This window comes from Corvus cornix, chromosome 4 (assembly GCF_000738735.6).
Source record: "Corvus cornix cornix isolate S_Up_H32 chromosome 4, ASM73873v5, whole genome shotgun sequence".
Lineage (NCBI taxonomy): Eukaryota > Metazoa > Chordata > Aves > Passeriformes > Corvidae > Corvus > Corvus cornix.
Window position 1 is genome coordinate 5,390,131 of NC_046334.1, and position 19,221 is coordinate 5,409,351.

Below are 19,221 nucleotides of genomic sequence, written 5' to 3' on the forward strand. Positions count from 1 at the left end.
GCAATTTGCTGATCCATCAGGTGGTTATGCTGCATTTACCTTGTCACTTTAATTGCTATCTATAGATTTGTGTTCTCGACCCCGCTTGTATTTAACGGTCAACGCCTACAAAACGAAAACTTTTGCTTCCAGCAGCACCGCAGGGAAAAGGAGCTTCCTCGCTGTTTTACAGGCTTTTTGGGATGGAGGACGGTGGGGGCTTTCGGTCGGGCGTGGCAGTCGCTCGCTGGACCGAGGATACGGTTCCCGTGGGATGCTCCGGCATGCCGGTGATGCTCCCCCGCTGCCGAGAGCCGCGCCCGGCGGTGACAGGCGCGGCCGGGCAGCAGAGGGCGCTGCCAGCCCGCGGGAGGCGCGGCCAGCGCCGCATCTTCCCGGGATAACGGGTCCCGCAAGTTCCCTCCACAACTGCCTCCAAAGTAAGCGGCGGCACCACCCCCGGTGTGCGGGGCAGCCCGACCCGCTGTGCCCGGCCCGCCGAGCTCCCGGCTCGCTCCCCGCTCCAGGCGGGACCGTCCCGGGGACCCGCGCCCCGCTCCCGGCACGGCCGGGCTCCCCTCCCTGCCCGCTCGTCCCGGTCCCGCCGGGGCGGCCCCTCAGGTGCGGGGGGCGGGCCGGGGGCGGGGCGGGGCGGCGCGGCGGCCAATGGGCGCCCGTGGGGGGAGCCGGCCCGGGCGTCAAGAAGGCCGGGATCCATGAGCGCCGGGCAAAGTTGGGTCCGGGCGGCCGCGGATCACGGACCGGCTCGGCCGCCGAGCGCCCGGGCATGCCGGCGGGGCGGCGGGCACCGCGCGGGAGCGGCGGGCCGCGGGGCCCCCGGCGGTAGCGGCGGCGGCTGCTGAGCGGCGATGCGGCGCGGCGCCCCCGGCCGCCCCCCAGCCCCGGAGCGGCGGCGGGAGGAGCGGCGGCGGCGGCAGAGGCAGAGCCGGAGCCGGAGCGTCCCGTGAGCGCGGCGCGCCGCCGGGTCCGCTCCCGTCCGCGTCCGGAGCGCAGCGTCCGAGGGTGCCGAGAGAGGCGGCGGGCAGGGCAGCGGGAGCGGGGCAAGCGGCGGCGCCTGGCCGCCCCCTCGGGGCGCTGCGCCCCCGGGTCGCCATGGGCCGCCCCCCGCCGCCCGCGGGCCGCCGCTGCTGCTGTCGCTGCTGCTGCCGCTGCTGCCGCCGCTGGGGAGCGCCGCCGCCGCCGCGGAGCCGCGCCAGGTGTTCCGGGTGCTGGAGGAGCAGCCGCCCGGCACCTGGGTGGGCACCATCGCCACCCGGCCCGGCTTCACCTACCGCCTGAGCGAGCACCACGAGCTGTTCGCCATCAACGCCACCTCGGGCGCCCTGCACACCCGCGCCACCATCGACCGCGAGAGCCTGGCCAGCGACGTGGTGGACCTGGTGGTGCTCTCCAGCCAGCCCACCTACCCCAGCGAGGTGCGCGTCCTGGTGCTCGACCTCAACGACAACGCGCCCGTCTTCCCCGACCCCTCCATCGTGGTGACTTTCAAGGAGGACACGGGCAGCGGGCGCCAGCTTATCCTGGACACTGCCACCGACGCCGACAGTGGCACCAATGGTGTAGACCACGGCTCCTATCGGATTGTGGCCGGCAACGAGGAGGGCCGCTTCCGCCTCAACATCACCCTCAACCCCAGCGGTGAGGGAGCTTTCTTGCACCTGGTTTCCCGTGGAGGGCTGGACCGGGAGGCGACCCCCGCCTACCAGCTGTTGGTGCAGGTGGAGGACAAGGGCGAGCCCCGTCGGCGAGGGTACCTTCAGGTCAACGTCACTGTCCAGGACATCAATGATAACCCACCCATCTTCAGCCAGACACTTTACCAGGCACGAGTGCCTGAGGATGCGCCTGTCGGGGCCAGCGTTCTCCAGGTCACAGCAGCTGATGCTGATGAGGGCACCAATGCTGACATCCGCTACCGCCTGGAGGGAGGTGATGGCAGCGGCGCTGGGGACGGGGCTGGCAGCCTCCCCTTTGAGGTGGACCCTGAGAGTGGGGTGATCCGCATCCGTGAGCGCTTGGACTACGAGATGCGGCAGCAGTACTCGCTGACCGTCCAGGCCATGGACCGAGGGGTACCGGCGCTGAGCGGCCGGGCCGAGGCCCTCATTCGCCTGCTCGATGTCAATGACAACGAGCCCCGGGTGAAGTTCCGCTACTTCCCGGCCACCTCCCGGTTTGCCTCTGTGGATGAGAACGCGGCCCCTGGCACAGTGGTGGCCCTGCTGACGGTGAGCGATGCCGACTCTCCCGCGGCCAACGGGAACATCTCCGTGTCGATCCTGGCGGGAAACGAGCAGCGGCACTTTGAGGTGCACAGCAGTAAGGTACCCAACCTCAGCCTTATCAAGGTAGCGGCCGCGCTGGACCGGGAACGCATCCCGGCCTATAACCTTACCGTGGCAGTGGCGGATAACTATGGGGCCCCACCACCACCTCCAGGCTCCCCCACTTCTGTCTTTTCCCCTGATGGAGCGGTGGCAGCTCCCGTGAGCCGCTCCTCGGTGGCCAGCCTGGTGATCTTTGTGAATGACATCAATGACCACCCGCCTGTCTTCGGGCAGTCGGTGTACAGGGTGAACATCAGTGAGGACGTGCCCCTGGGCAGTTACGTGCGGGGCCTCAGTGCCACAGACCGTGACTCGGGCCTCAACGCCAACCTCAAGTACAGCATTGTCTCGGGCAACGAGCTGGGCTGGTTCCGCATCAGCGAGCACAGCGGGCTGGTCACCACAGCCGGCCCTGAGGGTGGCACTGCTGGGCATACTGCGGGGACATCCAGCTCCAGCAGGCTGGACCGGGAGACTGCTTCTCAGGTGGTGCTCAACATCAGTGCCCGTGACCAGGGGGTGCAGCCCAAGTTCTCCTACGCACAGCTGGTTGTGACCATCTTGGATGTCAATGACAACAAGCCTCGCTTCGGTCAACCTGAGGGCTACCAGGTGTCCCTGGCTGAAAACTCCCCATCAGGAACTGAGCTGCTTGTCCTAAGTGCCACCGATGGGGACCTGGGGGACAATGGGACCGTCCGCTTCTCCCTGCAGGAAGCTGAGCCAACCCTGGCAGCAGTTGGCCCCTCCTCTGTGACCCCTCGCCAGATGTTTCGCTTGGACCCGGTTTTGGGCAAGCTCAGCACCATCTCGCAGCTGGACCGGGAGGAGCAGTCTCACTTCTCCCTGCAGGTCTTGGCTACTGATTTGGGCTCTCCTCCCCTTTCTTCGATAGCCCGAGTTAATGTGACCATCCTGGATGTGAATGACAATAGCCCTGTGTTTTACCCTGTTCAGTATTTTGCCCATATCCAAGAGAATGAGCCAGCTGGAACCTATGTGACCACTGTGTCTGCCGCGGACCCCGATCTGGGACCCAATGGGACAGTCAAGTACAGCATCTCAGCTGGAGATACCTCCAGGTTTCAGGTCCATGGCCAGACAGGGGTCATCACAACAAAAATAGCCCTCGACAGGGAGGAGAAAACTGCTTACCAGTTGCAGATTGTGGCCACTGATGGTGGGAATCTTCAGTCACAGAACCAAGCCATTGTCACCATCACTGTCTTGGACACCCAGGACAACCCCCCTGTTTTCAGCCAGGGCATGTACAGTTTTGTTGTCTTTGAAAATGTTGCCCTGGGTTACCACGTGGGTACTGTTTTTGCTTCCACCATGGACCTCAACACCAATATCAGTTACCTCATTACGACAGGTGACCAGAGGGGTGTGTTTGCCATCAACAGGGTGACGGGGCAGATCACCACAGCCAGTATTATTGACAGGGAGGAGCAGGCGTTTTACCAGCTGAAGGTGGTTGCTAGAGGTGGGGCGATAACGGGCGATGCCGTGGTCAATATAACTGTCAAAGATTTAAATGACAATTCCCCACACTTCATTCACGTGGTGGAAAGTGTAAATGTTGTTGAGAACTGGAAAGCTGGGCATACCATATTCCAGGCCAAAGCTCTTGATCCTGATGAAGGTGTTAATGGCATGGTCCTTTACAGCCTTAAGCAAAACCCAAAGGGCTTGTTCTCAATCAATGAAAAAACTGGTGCTATAAGCTTAACGGGGCCACTTGACATAAATGCTGGGTCTTACCAGGTTGAAATCCTGGCCTCGGATATGGGGGTGCCTCAGCTGTCTTCCAACTTTATCCTGACTGTCTCTGTCCATGATGTAAATGATAACCCGCCTGTTTTTGACCAGCTTTCCTATGAAACTACTATTTTGGAGTCAGAGCCTGTAAATTCCAGATTCTTTAAGGTACAGGCTTCTGACAAAGACTCGGGAGTGAACGGTGAAATAGCTTACAGTATAATTGAAGGAAATGCTGGGGATGCCTTTGGCATATTCCCAGATGGTCAGCTGTATATAAAAAGTGAACTGGACCGTGAACTTCAGGAAAGATACGTTTTACTGGTTGTTGCCTCTGATAGAGCAGTAGAACCACTCAATGCTACTGTGAACGTTACTGTGATTCTGGAGGATGTAAATGATAACAGGCCCCTGTTCAACAGTACCAACTATGTGTTTTATTTTGAAGAGGAGCAGAGAGGCGGGTCGTATGTGGGTAAAATAAATGCTGTAGATAAAGACTTCGGGCCAAATGGTGAGGTCAGGTATTCATTTGAGCATATGCAGCCAGATTTTGAGCTGAACACAGTAACTGGGGAAATCAGAAGCACTCATCAGTTTGACAGAGAAGCTCTTATGAGACAGAGGGGAGCTGCAGTATTTAGTCTCACAGTAATAGCAACAGATCAGGGGTTGCCGAAGCCCCTAAAGGATCAGGCAACTGTGCAGATCTACATGAAAGACATCAATGATAATGCCCCCAAATTTTTGAAAGATCTTTATCAAGCTACTGTATCAGAATTGGCAGCAAATCTGACACAGGTGCTGCGAGTTTCTGCCTCAGATGTTGATGAAGGGGTTAATGGGTTGATTCACTACTCTGTAATTAAGGGAAATGAAGAAAATCAGTTTGCAATAGATAGCAGCACAGGCCAAGTGACCTTAGTAGGCAAACTAGATCATGAGGCTACTGCATCGTATTCCCTTGTCATCCAAGCAGTAGACTCTGGAGCCATTTCCCTAAGCTCAACTTGCATGTTGAGCATTGATGTATTGGATGAAAATGACAACAGCCCTTCCTTCCCTAAATCAACCTTGTTAGTGGATGTCTTGGAAAATATGAGGGTTGGTGAACTGGTGTCATCTGTCACTGCCACTGATTCTGATTCAGGTGATAATGCTGACCTCCACTATAGCATTACAGGGACAAACAATCACGGGACCTTTAGCATCAGTCCCAACACTGGGAGTATTTTTCTTGCCAAGAAACTGGACTTTGAGACACAATCTCTGTATAAGCTAAACATAACAGCAAAAGACCAAGGAAGGCCCCCGCGGTCCTCTACGATGTCAGTGGTAATACACGTTAGGGATTTCAATGATAACCCTCCTCACTTTCCTCCGGGAGACATCTTTAAATCAATTGTTGAGAACGTTCCTGTGGGTAGCTCTGTAATTTCTGTGACTGCTCACGATCCTGATGCGGATATTAACGGGCAGCTAACGTATGCAATCATCCAGCAGATGCCAAGGGGGAATCACTTCCGTATAGATGAAGTGAGAGGGACGATATTTACCAATGCTGAAATCGATCGGGAGTTTGCCAATCTCTTTGAGTTAACAGTCAAAGCCACTGATCAGGCTGTTCCTGTGGAGTCCAGGCGATTTGCTCTCAAGAACGTGACCATTCTGGTGACAGATCAAAATGACAATGTCCCTGTGTTCATATCACAAAACGCCCTCGCAGCTGACCCCTCGGTTGTGATCGGTTCAATCCTAACCACAATTATTGCTGCGGATCCTGACGAGGGTGCCAATGGGGAGGTGGAATATGAGATAGTCAATGGAGATACTGAAACCTTCATTGTGGATCGCTACAGCGGAGATTTAAGAGTAGCCTCAGCATTGGTGCCTTCTCAGCTCATCTACAATCTCATAGTTTCTGCCACTGACCTCGGCCCCGAAAGGAGAAAATCCACCACTGAGATGACTATAATTCTGCAAGGGGTTGACGGGCCTGTTTTCACTCAGCCCAAATACATCACCATCCTGAAAGAGGGCGAGCCCATTGGGACAAACGTGATATCCCTGGAAGCGGCGAGCCCGCGGGGCTCTGAGGCGCAGGTGGAATATTACATTGTGTCCGTTCGGTGTGATGACAAGAGCCTTGGACGCCTCTTCACCATCGGGCGCCACACTGGGGTCATCCAGACTGCTGCCATTCTGGACAGGGAGCAAGGAGCACGACTCTACCTGGTGGATGTTTACGCCATTGAAAAGTCGTCTGTTTTGCCCCGCACGCAACGAGCAGAGGTAAAGGTTTATTCAGTACTTATTTGCCTGTCTTTTTACTCCTGTGTAATTTGGGGGTTATGATTGGCCTTTCATTGCAGTATTGGACACGAGAACTGGCTCTGAAAAGCTCATGTAGTGTCTCCAGTCATCGAAGTTCTTGCCATCCCTGCCTGGCTAAGTCCCTGGGATAGTAGGTCTCCTCACACACCTCCAGTTTAGGTTACTTTTTTACCTAACTCACTGATGAGTATGAAAATGGTCTTGTTTCTGTTCTTGGATGTGACAGGTGGTGAAAGTGTAACATTTTAGTTGGAAACTTTCCTTTTCACGAAGCTGAACACAGTAACTGGGGAAATCAGAGACCCTTGACTGAAGGGTCTTTAAAGGTTTTCTGCCTTTGACTTGAAAAGCAAAGGGTAGAAAAGAGGTTTGAAACGTCATCTGTGAAGTACAAGTGTTTTATTTGCTCTGTCTTGAGTCACAGAGCTGATCATTCACACCATTCCTGCTGTCTTCTGAGGCAATACTGAGAAGCCAGGTGTGAAAAGAAGTGCTGTGTTTGCTTTAAGTTGCAGCATCTCCTGGAGCTGCCTTCTGCACTTCACCATGAGCCTTTGACTTGCCATTCCTTGGAAATTTGGGGCTGGCACTGCTGAGTGGCTCAGCCAGCAGAGGATGCTGGTAGTGTGTAGTGGTTCAACTATTTCCCTCTCTGGCTGAACATACTCCTGCCGCACTGCACAGCCCTACAGATCCCCCAGCTATACTTCCTCCTGGGATTTAAGTCTTAGTTTTGATGCTGTGGTTTGCAGGTTTGGGGTTTTTTTCTGTTTGATTTTAGCAAAAGCGGTGTTTCCGATTCTTACTTGGCAGCTGTGGATTCTTTCTCTTCATAGCTGCTTTTTTGTTGTTTCTTCTGCAGGTTAAGTATGATCTGTGTAAGTGTGTAACCTTGCTCTCCTCTACTGGCAGTGACAGATATCTCTGAAGTGATTGTCAGGGAATTTGAGCATTGTTCCATGTCAGAGATGTGATCCCGTCCTGGTGTGTGTGCAATGTGCTGGTGATGGTCATGTTTTGACAAACAGTGGTGTATTGGAAAATGACCTGTTTTAGTAGTGCTGCTGGTTTAAATAATTCATGCCACTTTTATGAGAATATTCCTGTTGTGCATGTCTTTGTACACCTGCCAGCAATTTTTAAAAGATACACCTTTATAATTTTTTCTTTATTATGTCATACTTCGTCTTGATGTACAGTTGTTTTGAGGGTCAGGCCTTTGTCAGTAGGTATTTGGATCATAACCCTTCAACTCCTGAGTGTGAGCAGAGTTTCTTGACTGGGGAAAGACTCATAGGAGACCCAACCCTATGGCTGCAGTATTCTTACACGTTGTAGAAGCACTTAACATGAGTATTTGCTGAGCAGGGAAGAGAGCAACCATTGAAATTGCAAACAACTTTTATATTGTTGAATACAAACGGCGTCTGAAATCACAAGCAAATGTTTTATTCTGTAAAGAACATTGAGAGGCATAATTGGGAGTTAGAATTTCCTATTACTGGTTGAGTCTTTATAGCCTCTAAAATGTGTCTTATCCCAAATGTAATTAGCTTACTGTGCTTCCCTATAAATGTATTATAAATTATAATCAGCTTTCAACTTTCAAAAACATAACCATATGCAGTCTTTCTCTTAACTGATGGGATTTCTCTAGAAGGCTTTTGCTGTCCAACACAAGAACTAGTGCAGTGACATTCTTTGTGCAAGCTGACTGTCAGTGGGTGCTGAATAAGCAACTCAGCTTTTTATCCACATTTCTTTTGGATGGCAATGTTTTTAGAGTTTGGTCTGATGTATGCGGTGCACATGTTTTGGTCTTAAGAGTTTGCTGTCAATCTTATTTCATAAAAGATTAGCCAGTGCCCAAGTATGTGAGCAACCCACCTTAAAGCACACTCATGCTCTGTGTCATCTGCACATCAAATGTGTAATCCAGAAGGTTTAGTGTTTTATTCCAGTCCTGGGTTTTAAGGTGATGGTTTGACTGGTGGTGTAACGAGAACACTGATGAGAGACAAAAAATGTGTGGGAACCTGTGGAGTATTTACAGCCACTAAACTGAAGTGTTCTTTGGTCTGTAATGTCTTCAACTCTTTTATGGTATATACATGGTGAGATGAAGACTGGCTGACTTTAGATTCCCCCAAGAAAAGTTGTAAAACATCAGTGCAGGTGTGCAGACAAAGCCCAGTAGGTCTGATGTCACTATATCTGACAGCTCTCTGCACACATAACCTGGGTATAAGTTTTGTTTATTTTCTGTTTGGTTTTGTTTGTTGGTTTTGGTTTGGATTTTTTTTTTTTTTTGGGTGGGGAAAAGCATGAATATTGTGTACTTTTTTCTTCCTTCTCTTGTGAAAAGTATGTTGGGTTTTGTGTCTCCCTATGGTTAAAGAAAAGGGAAAAACAGTGATAGGATATTCTTAACAATGTCTTCATGATTATTCTTCATTGCCTGCTACACTCTCTGCCCTGATGCCAGAAATCATCTTAATTGCACCGTGGCATGTGAGTGAACAACTGAGCATGGGGAGCTGCCCAGTGCTAAATGTGCTGTCCGAGACTGGTGAGAAGAGAGGGAGTAAGGAAGTTAATAGATCTTTTGTCTAGTACAGACTCCAGCGATGGGTTTGGGTGACAGAGACCTGGTGTGAAATAGAGATATTTACAGTTTTGAAACAGTGACCAGGCTTTGTCTTGCCAACAGGCAGTATAAAAGAAGAGCAGACTTGTGTGAAACCACTTGCTCTAGAAGTGAATTAATCGTTGCCCTTGGGAAATGGTGTGATTATTTTTTCCCTAAATTCTGTCACTAATTTATTTTATTTCTTTTTTCAAATAATATCAAATATATGGAAAAGGTTCACCTAGTGCTGTAATTGAAGAAGAAAGTATCTTTGCAATATTTCTCATTCATCCCTGGGGTTTGCCCTATGGGATCAGACTAAAGACCCACTGACTGCACAGCTCCCAGGGTTGTATGTAAGTGCTTTGTGAACAAAGTGCCCAAGGGCAGAGCTTTGCAATGGCAGGACTGTGGGGAATCCCTTGCTGAACCCAAAGCAGCTGACATGCCTTGAAACTGAAGGTTTCTGTTATTTTCAGTAAAGTAACAGCAAAAAGTTTAGGAAACAAAGAGGTTTATTTACAACTTGTGGCTTATTTTTTTTAGCACTAGCTTTTATCTTGTGTATATTTCTCTGTTTGTTATTATATGGAGAGAAAAGTGGTGGGGTGTGTTTCAGAAAAGTGCAAGTAGTGAGGTAAAGTTTTCTTCAAATACCAAATAATTGAGATTTGTAAAGAAAACCCAAGTGCTTGTTCCAGTGTATTTTACAGCTAGATGGTGTAATATAACAGTGTCAGATAATATTTGACATTGTGTGAATGTGTTTTGTGATCAGTCTTAGCTTTTCCCCCTGTTGTATTAATAATTAGGTTAATACCATCCTCACAGTTGATCTCGTGTAAAAAAGAGTAGTGTAGGTGTCCTGAAGGGATCCCTTCAGTCTGCCATTCTATACCTTTTTAAATGTTCCTGCTAGGAAAAAACCCCTCAGCAATTGCTAAACTCCTTTCTCTTGGCTTTCCAACATAAATTCTCTTTTAACTTCTTGGGCAGGGCTGAGGGTTTCACCATCATGATTTTATATTTAATGTAGAATGACTAATGCCTACTGACATCACTTGCACACCACAGGACTCCCCTCAGTCCTGCCTCCCCAAACAAGGACCATGTGCTGCGGGATATTTTGGGTGGCCGTGTGTTGTACCCTGGTTAGTGTCTGGCAGCAATAACAGGAACCCAGGGACAATACCTCATCTTCTGTGCTGTGTTACCAGGGATTAGGAGGAATTAGACAGGATCTCCAGTTAGCATGTTTAACTCTTCAGTGGGTGGCTTCCTTGAAGGGAGCTGTGGGTTTGCTAGGAACCAACAGTCCCTCTATATATCATATATAGTGATGCATATATCATCTGTGCCAATTGAGAGGGGGTAACGCTTCGGGAGGTGAACTCCTCGTTCAGTTCAAGATTTTTCATATACTTTAAATAGGTTCATCATTTCCAAGGAAAGGAGGAGAAGGCTGTAAATGAGGAGAGTGAATAGACTTCAAATGAAAGATTTAGTGATGGTATTGATTTGAAAATGGAAATACTTGGAGAGGCAGATCAGTGATCCCATTAGTGCTTTTTACCTGGGAATGTTAATACCCTCTCAAAAGAGATGTCTTCTTTTGCAGAAAGGGAGAAATGAGACACTGGGTTTTCTTCTGCACTTGAGCATTTGTAGCTTCATCTTGTGAGTACTTCATGATTGACACTGTTGGGAGTCTTGGACTTCCAAGCTGGGAGATTGTTCTTTATTCAGGCAAGATGTGGGGGTTTCAGACAGTGCTTGCTGCTGGCTTAGTAAAGATCTGGAAATTAATGAAGACAAGCAGAATGAATGGCCCTGGCTTCCCGGGAAGAAAATCACAGGACATTTTGCCTTGACTCAGTATGAACTGTAGCCGTGCTCACAAACCCAGGATTGCACGGTGTAAATAGCTGATGTGGAGCTTTTTGTCTCAGTCCAGGCTACGTAGTGTGGCTGAGGTAGCTCTGTGTCACTCCTGCGTTCCTTGGGCAGGTACTGCTTCAGGGGTGTGGTGTCACTCCTCATCTGATTGAGAGAGGAAAAGGGGTGGCCTGGTGGGGCCAGACACTGAAGGTGCTACTTCTCTAGCCAAGCTGGCTAGTGGAAGGCCTTAAATTTAGTAAGGGAATTTGAAACCCACTTCAGAGAAGTCTTATCTGGCATGTCTCATATTTACCAGCAGAAATAAGAACAATGGGGTTCTCCTTGTATTCATGCTATTTATAAATTGGTTCATTCTTTAATGATACATGGCACATCAATTGTTGCCTGACAAAGGAAGCTGCTTATGAAATGTTGGAGTAAACAATGAAAATCTGCTGCCTTGTCCCAGCTCCAAAGACACTTTTTTTTTTCTTCCTAGAGCTGATATTGCTGATTCCAAGAAACGTGTAATGATTTAAGTTACTGCTGTCACGTGCACCATCTGAAAAAGGATCTCTAAGTTGTCCTTGAACTAGAGTGGGAGATGAATGTTCCTTATGTGGAAAACTATTCAAAACTAATTTGTGTGTTTTGGTTCAAAGTTGGCCCTTTTTTAATCCTCTCTAATTTCTTTAATGATTCTGTCTTGCTATGTGTTCTTAATATCTAGAATTTCTCATTTCTTTGCTATTTTAGCAGCCTTTGAGCATTTTTGCCTGTGAGGTCACTTCATAATTTTTATGGTAAAAATCACTAGACTTCTAAAAACAACATTCTTTATTACGGAAAATATTATTTTTCATGCGTCTCTAATGCAAACAGTAGAAATAATAGCCAAAAAAAAAGAGGGCAAAATTTTCATGTGCTTATTTTTGCTAAGTGTTAAATTCTTCATACAAATCTCCAAGTGGCTCTTGGGCTCTATCAATGTTAATAAGTGAGTCCTTTTCCATGTAAAATGATAGCCCCAGGGCTGAGGGAGTGCAGGGTTCTTTCCATGTGTTGGGTGAAGCAGTCAGTGGCTGCTCATTTGCTCCAGAAGTTGGTCACCAATGCCTGCTTGCCCTCTTGGTGTCCCCAGCCCTCACCTGTGTCTTTACTGGGGCAAGACGGTGTTGGTGGTGGTGCCTGAGATCTTTGCTGCTGTTTTGTCCTGTTTCCTGTGCGGTTTCTCTGAGACTGCACCTCACCGAAGGATGCTCGTTCCCTTTTGACTGGCAGGAGTTTCCGTGTTCTGAGTCTTTTCAAATTTGAATTGCCACTTCCCACCCCTCCAGGAGCAAGGTGTCCATCTAATTTATATCAAAGCAAGCCCTTGGCATGACATAGTTCTGCTGGTACAGTTTGTTTTAACTGTGTCTAGACTAGAGGAGTAGCATTGCTGTTAACTCAGTTTGCTTTCTTACTCTGTGCAAGACCTTGTGTGGAGACAAGCCCTAACGCTCTCGTGTTCCAATTAAAAAAGGAATTTATGGTGACTAAAAGTGAAGTGAAACAAAGAGTTTTCCTAACGCATTCCCGAAGTCTGGAAAAGTGATGCTCGATCAGAATAGTGCATCAGTGCCATCCTGATTTGTTTCAGTGAATTTATAGCCTGACTTGGCTTTGCCAAGAATAATACCAGATATGTTAGAGAAACTGTGTCTTTGTTTTACTGCGACGTTTCTCTCTATTCTAATAAATCCTATTTTTAATTAGACCCTCAGTCTAGACTGTCAGGAAGGTTTGTTTTTACAGTGATCTATTTTTGTTTACTTCCTCACAGCGAAAACATTCCAAAAGGACAGTAGAACAGATGGAAGCTGATAGCCATGATCACACTGTAAAAATACAGAGAGTTGCATTAGTTAATGCAAAAGAATTTCAAAGGGCCTGTTATGAAGTGGTAATTTATGTGCCAGCAGCTACGCAAAAAGTAATGGAAATGAGTTTGCCTTAGCATTTCATTTTTTTTCACATTCTGCAGCTGTCACACATGCACACTGTTGGTAGGCTGTGGCTTGTATTGACACAGGGATCTTAAATAAATGTGTAAGGGTTCTGTTGCAATTAATGCAGCCATCCAGACCTGCAGCCAGAAAGGCATTCAGCAGCTCTGAGGCTCAGACAGGTGGAAGGAGCTTTTGGAGAAGAGCATCTTCTTGCAGTGTGTCATCTTCCCGCCCCTCTACACTCTGGCCCTAGAGGTGGCATCATCCCATGGCCGAGTTTGGGTTCCCTGCAGTGGCCATGTGAGGGAATATGACTCCTAAGAGCCCTGTGAAGCTGATTTGGGTTCTCTAACAGAGCTGAAACACGAAGACAGGGTTTTTCTCACAGATCTTTAAGTGAAACCAATGGGAATAGGTTTGTGGTGTGCCATATATTAACTCTTGTAAATAGCCCCTCTCCAGCTCTCTCGTAGCTCCTTTATGAACTGGAAGGTGCTCAAAGGTCTCCCTGGACCCTTCTCCAGGCTGAACAACCGCAGCTCTGTCAGCCTGTCTTGACAGAAGAGGTGCTCCAGCCCTCATGTCATCTACTAAGAAGTAGTAAATAAGAATTTAATTCTGCCTACTCCTTATTTAATTCTGTATGAACGGCACAGATAAAACTGACGAGCTGGAGACTTCGTGTTTTACAAGTTACTGTTGACTCCTTTCCAGGCCCTTAGCTGGATCTCTCTTTTATGGGGCATCTTAAGAGTACTGAGCATGACTGTCTCTGTCACTGATGGGAACGAAGAGGGGATTTATGAGCTGGGTTATGACAGCAGCTGCTTTTGGAGGTCTCCATCACCAGATGGAGCATCACAACTCATTCCCAAGCTCTCTCCTGGAGAGCAGAGCTGGGCCAGCAGCACCCATGTGCGTGTCCTGCCTTTGGAAGCAGGGTGTGCAATCCTGCCAGGGGCTTTCTGGCAGGCCTCACATGCGGAGCTGCTCTGGGCTGGCTCATAACTCTCTTCTGATACTGCTTCTTATGTGAGTTTATTATCTACTGTTGAAGCAAAAAATAACAAAGGACAACTTTCTACCCAATGAGTTATGCTAATGAGTGTTAGTTTTGGTTATAAAATCATTTAAGTTTTTTTCCTTAAGGGTTTCTTTGGAGACATTTGAATTTTAATGCTTCTGAAGCCTTTTCAAGATTTTTTTTTTGTCTAAAATATGAACGAGTAGAACATTAATTTAAGATTTTCAGCAAGTGCTTCATATCTAGTCGTCTTTGGGTTTTAAGGCAAATATTTTATTTTTGGTAGCTGCAATATTTCCTGACATATAACCCAGAAGAAGTCTCTTAGTTCTAAGAACATGTGTATGATGTTTCACCTACCCAGATGTGTAGTCCTCTTTCTAAGCTATGGAACAGAATTTATATCCTACTTGTACCAAATTAATTTAAGTAGCATCCAACACTAGATAGCGCTGAATTACACAGAGCCATGCTAATTGGCTTTCAAAATAAGAATTTGATGTGTAGCATCCCAAAGGAGCTGGGGAGAGGGAAAAACAGAGTTCACATCACAGGCCATCTATGTGTATTAAGACAGAAAAAACCCACTATTTGAAGCTGGAGGGGGTGGGTTTGCCATGGGCACTGTGTATGGGGAAATACGTGATGCTATTTCCCTTGCAGTGTACTGGGAGATAGATTGTTCCCTGGGGAGCCGGGGAGAGAGCTGAGCTGAGTGCTTTTCATGTCAACTCCTTTCTGGATCATTTTTGATAAATTGAGAGAATTCTCCTGAAGTAGTTCAGAGGGATAAATAAGATGCCAGAGCAGTGCTGCACATCTGTAGTATATGTGCTTAAAGCTTGAATTTTCCATAGGGGTTTTCTTCTGTAATATTACACTTCAGGTTTCCTGGTGTTTTCCCTGTTTTCATTCTTTATTCTTTTCAATACAAGGTTTCTTTTTAATCGATCAAAATGTCATGCTTCCTGAAATATTGAAGACATGTTGCAATTACAAGGCTGTTTAGAAACAGAAGGCAAACTCTGTAGTTTATTGCAGTCTTACTCTTTTGAGACCTGCATTTCTGTGTGTATTTAAATGACTCTTTTTTCTGAGCATGATTCTATTCCCTTTGAAAGTTGCCTTATAAAGTTTTTATGCCCGTCTGCTTTGAGGAAAGAATTTGAACCTTTATGATTTCGGTGAACAAATTAATGAAAATCCAGATTTTTAACCCCAGTAGGGTCATGTCAGATTGTCTGGAAACTGATTTATGGTGGTGGTGATTTTCATACCATTGTTTTCTTTCTCTAACAGTGCCTTTAACTCCTGCACTTCAAACTTTTGAGGAATTAGCCTGGTTTATTTTATTTTTACCTATAAATTTCTAAGCTCCAAATAAGTCCTATGGTCAGCACTGAAAGTTGTGTGGGTTTTTTGACATCTGTTTTGTTTTTTGGGCCAAGGTACCAAGTGGGGTTGTAGTTCCTCGGCATGAGGTTAAGTGATTGTGTTGACATCATAATTAGTGAAACGTATGCGCTGATACCTTGTTATTTCAAGTCCTGGAATTAAGGGACTCAGAAGGCTGCCTGACCCACGCCAGCAGAGACGGGAGGAAGAGGGAGGGGACTGTTTCTTGCAGGGCAGGATGATGTGGGGTAGGAGCAAGCTGCACACATGCCTGCCAAAACGCTTGGATCAGACTAAAGGAACGCAGATGGCTGAGGCTGATAAAGGTGTCTCTTATTGTGTTGTTTTTTGGGCTTTTTTTCTCCTGGGCACTGTTTTGAGTTTGTGTGTGAGGGACGGGTAAGAGGGGAGGAAGACAACTACATTGTATAAGATGTTTATTTTGATACATTTTACAGCGTAGGAAAGGAGTTGTGTAAATTCAATACTCCTTCTCGGTAGGACGCCAAAGGCTGGAGCTAAGCCCTCCTTTTAGGTTTCTGTGTTTCTGTAACAAATGAACAATAATGGATCTTCAGGGATTTATGTCATGCTGTCCAACCTTCAGTTCTTATCTGCTAATAGAAAAATCCCCGTCCACTGCTGAAAGTAGCTCCAAAAAATTGGACTGAGAAGCCTTGACAGCACGTGGCTGCCTCTGCTCATGACCAGCTCTCCTCTTACATGGCCCCTTCGTGTCTCCTGGGCCCCCAGGTGATTAATTACCGTGGGTATTTGTTTATTGCCTTGCTTTATGATGTCTGTGTATAAACATCAGGTGTATATGTGGATATACAAAAGATACACATGTACAAATAATGCCTTCTCCTCCAATAAGGTGGTGCCCAGCTCTGCCTCCAGTTTGCTTGGAGGAAGAGGCCAAGCCACTGCAGGACAGGAATGTGTTAAGGAAGAGCAAGTCCTACAGACTCTTAATCTGAGCAAAGCCCAGTTCTTCTTAGCATTTGTTATTTATTGTTCTAGAAATTAACTGGTCGCCGCTATCTGGAAATGTCATGTCTGAACTTTTAAGCTGCTTGCAGAAATAAATCCCTGCCATCAGACACAATGGCTGTTCCAAGTCTGTCAGAGCTGTTCCACCCATGAGCAACACCATTCATCAGGGCAAGGCTGAGGAGAAGGGAGTGGAAGCAAGACCTTTTTTCCCTCCATCTATTTAAAGCAAAGTCTTAAAGAGGCAATTTCTTTAGAGGGCCCTAAGACTCTTGTCTTGTAAATGATGGCAGTAATGTTCTCCTGCTTGTGACAGCTGGAAATCAGCAGGATGCTCTTCCTGGTGAGCATGGAAGAAAAATGGTACATGAGACTTCACATTAGGGCAAATAAATTTCATTTTCTATATCTTTTTTAAATTTTCAGTCATTAAGTTGAAATATCACAGTTGTTTTTCATAGAAGTGAAGATATTGAAGTCATACTCCTAATGGTGTAACTAAGCTGCATCCAAGTCAGGGCTATTTTGGTCTGTTGTCTTCTAGATATTCCTTTTGCCCTTCCTTGACCTGACCATCCCACATGTATCTGTTTTCAAAACACCCATGGAAATACAATTTACAACAGTAAAGCTGCCCAAAACTGATGGAGGGAGGCAGTCTTTCATTCTGAGATTTAGTGCAATAAAAATGAACATGCTTTTCTGATGCCATGAGGTCTCACATGTGCAAACAGTCTCTTCTAAAAATACACCATAATATTATTATTAATTGTGGCTACCACTGTACAAATAGAAAAATAAATGCAGCCCAGCTACATTCCCTTATCTTTAAAAAAAAAAAAAAATAGCTTCTTTGTGTGAGTAGGAAAATGCTACTTTTTTTTTTTTCTGTGAAAATATAACATTGTTATTACAGCTTTGGCTCTCAAAAGGGTGTATGAGCATGAGAATCTGGAGTATATGAAAGAAATAATTACTAAACAGTAGACTGGCTTTCCTTTGAGTTATGCTAATTTTCCTTTGCTGTTACTCTATTTTATTTAGCTGAATTGCTCTTAATTTACATTGGTATAACCAAGCAGAAAATAAGGCCATGAGTACATGCGAAAGACCTCCTATTTGTGTAAATTAAAATCTATATTGAAAGTGACACGGGGTAAACATTAAACATCTAACAAAAAGCTTGCCCTTTGCCAAGGAAATAAGGAAATCAAGACGTTCTGGAGTCTCTAATTAGGCACTTTACATGGCTGTAGGTCTGTAAAAAGGAATAGAAGACAGTGGTATTAGCACAGTACTCCAAGGAAAAGAACTAGGGATAAATTTTGCTGTGAAGTGGGCTACAGGGCAGCTTAATGGGGAGCAACTTTGTGGGAGCCTGGGTCGAGAAGTCGAACTCTAGAAGTTAATTTGTAAACTAACGCTGCTCCCTGCTCATATAGCTAAAAATAATTTAGTATTAGTTTAGAGGCTTTCTGTTGTGGCATAGTTTTAAGAAGTCAAAAACTAGCTGCTTTGTCTGACTTATGTTGTCATGCTGACTTGATGTCTATGCTGGGACCTGCGTGCCTTGCTTCAAGTAAGCCACTGTATTTGGGATTTGGCTAAGTTTTGGTAGTGGATCCCATAGTAGATGCAGGTTTCTGTTTCTACTGGGAACAGCAACCAGCAATCCTTCTGGAGTGCTTGAGAGCAGGTTGGTGGTGACAGGTCCACCTTTCTGTGGCTCCATCTTCACCTGCAGATGGAAAGGTGTGAAACTGACTGTGTGAAATTCAGTGGTTCATAATACTTAATGATATTTGTGGCTATCTCCTCCATAGTTTTTTTTAATTTTCGTTTGAGAAAGTTTTATTGGAATGAAAGAATTGCTTTTAGTAGGCTGAGAGATAACTTTCACCACCACTCCAAAATCAATTTTATTATGATTATAGCAAATACATGGCTGTCTGTGTATTTCTTCATTTGCAAACCAGAAGGCTGGTGCTTTGAATAAAGGATTCAGAAACAGTGCATTAAATTTCCTTTGCAACTTCCACAGACATTGATTAATTGGGACAGTCAGCATGGCCTGCTTTTGGAAAGAAAAAGCTTAATGATTAACTAAATTCTTTTTCTGTCCCCCCACTGAGCATATAAAATGGTTATAAAAGAATGTAGAAGAGGCACAGTTGGAGTTGTTGTTGTTGTGCACAATAAAAACAGGCAAATATTTCACAATATACTAAATGTAGCCAGAAACATTAATTTCCATGTGATAGCTATCAAGATCTTAACATAATCATGTGTGCTGCAGGTCATTTGGTGGTTTTGGGAGAGAAAAGCTGTCACAATCCATGGATTTTAGGTTAAGTAACACCTACACTGGACGATTTACCAACACTTCTTTTTGTGTTTTGCTCCACTGAAATTGCAAACCAGGGATTTGGTAAGTTTTTACCAATTCTAAGCCAATTGACAGTTGCTCTGGCTTGACATTTTTAAGTGCTTGGTGAAAAGTAACGAGGCTCAAGACATGCCCTTTCTAATGTGAGATTTTTTTTGTCATCTGGGGAGATGAGAACTTTGTCCTATAAGTAAGGGAATTGTAACCTTGTCCAAAGCAGTTGACAATGGCTATCATATTCCACTTGTAATTCCCTGTTGCTGGTTACCACCAGCAATGATTGAAGCTTGCTGAAAGGTGTAATTACATCTCTCTTGAATGGATCCTACACAAATCCAGTGTTTTGGAGATACCCTGATGTGTGGGACACCACAATTTGTGTTCCTGTTCAACGACATCAGTTGCAATTCTCTGCTCTTAAACCAGGGGTCTCGAGAGAAGTTGGGAAACTCTGCTCTTTCGGGGAAGAGCTGTCATTATGTTAGCTGATAGCACTTTGGAAA

General features: G+C 46.5%; 1 protein-coding gene across 1 annotated transcript in view; it reads left to right on the top strand.

The window, feature by feature from the left end:
• The first annotated feature begins 848 nt into the window (after positions 1-848).
• Positions 849-19,221, top strand: part of FAT4 (FAT atypical cadherin 4) — a 124,123-nt gene continuing 105,750 nt past the window's right edge. Inside the window, 2 exon segments of the mRNA XM_039550876.1 lie at positions 849-943; positions 1,013-6,380. Of these exon segments, the coding sequence (XP_039406810.1) occupies positions 849-943; positions 1,013-6,380 (5,463 nt within the window).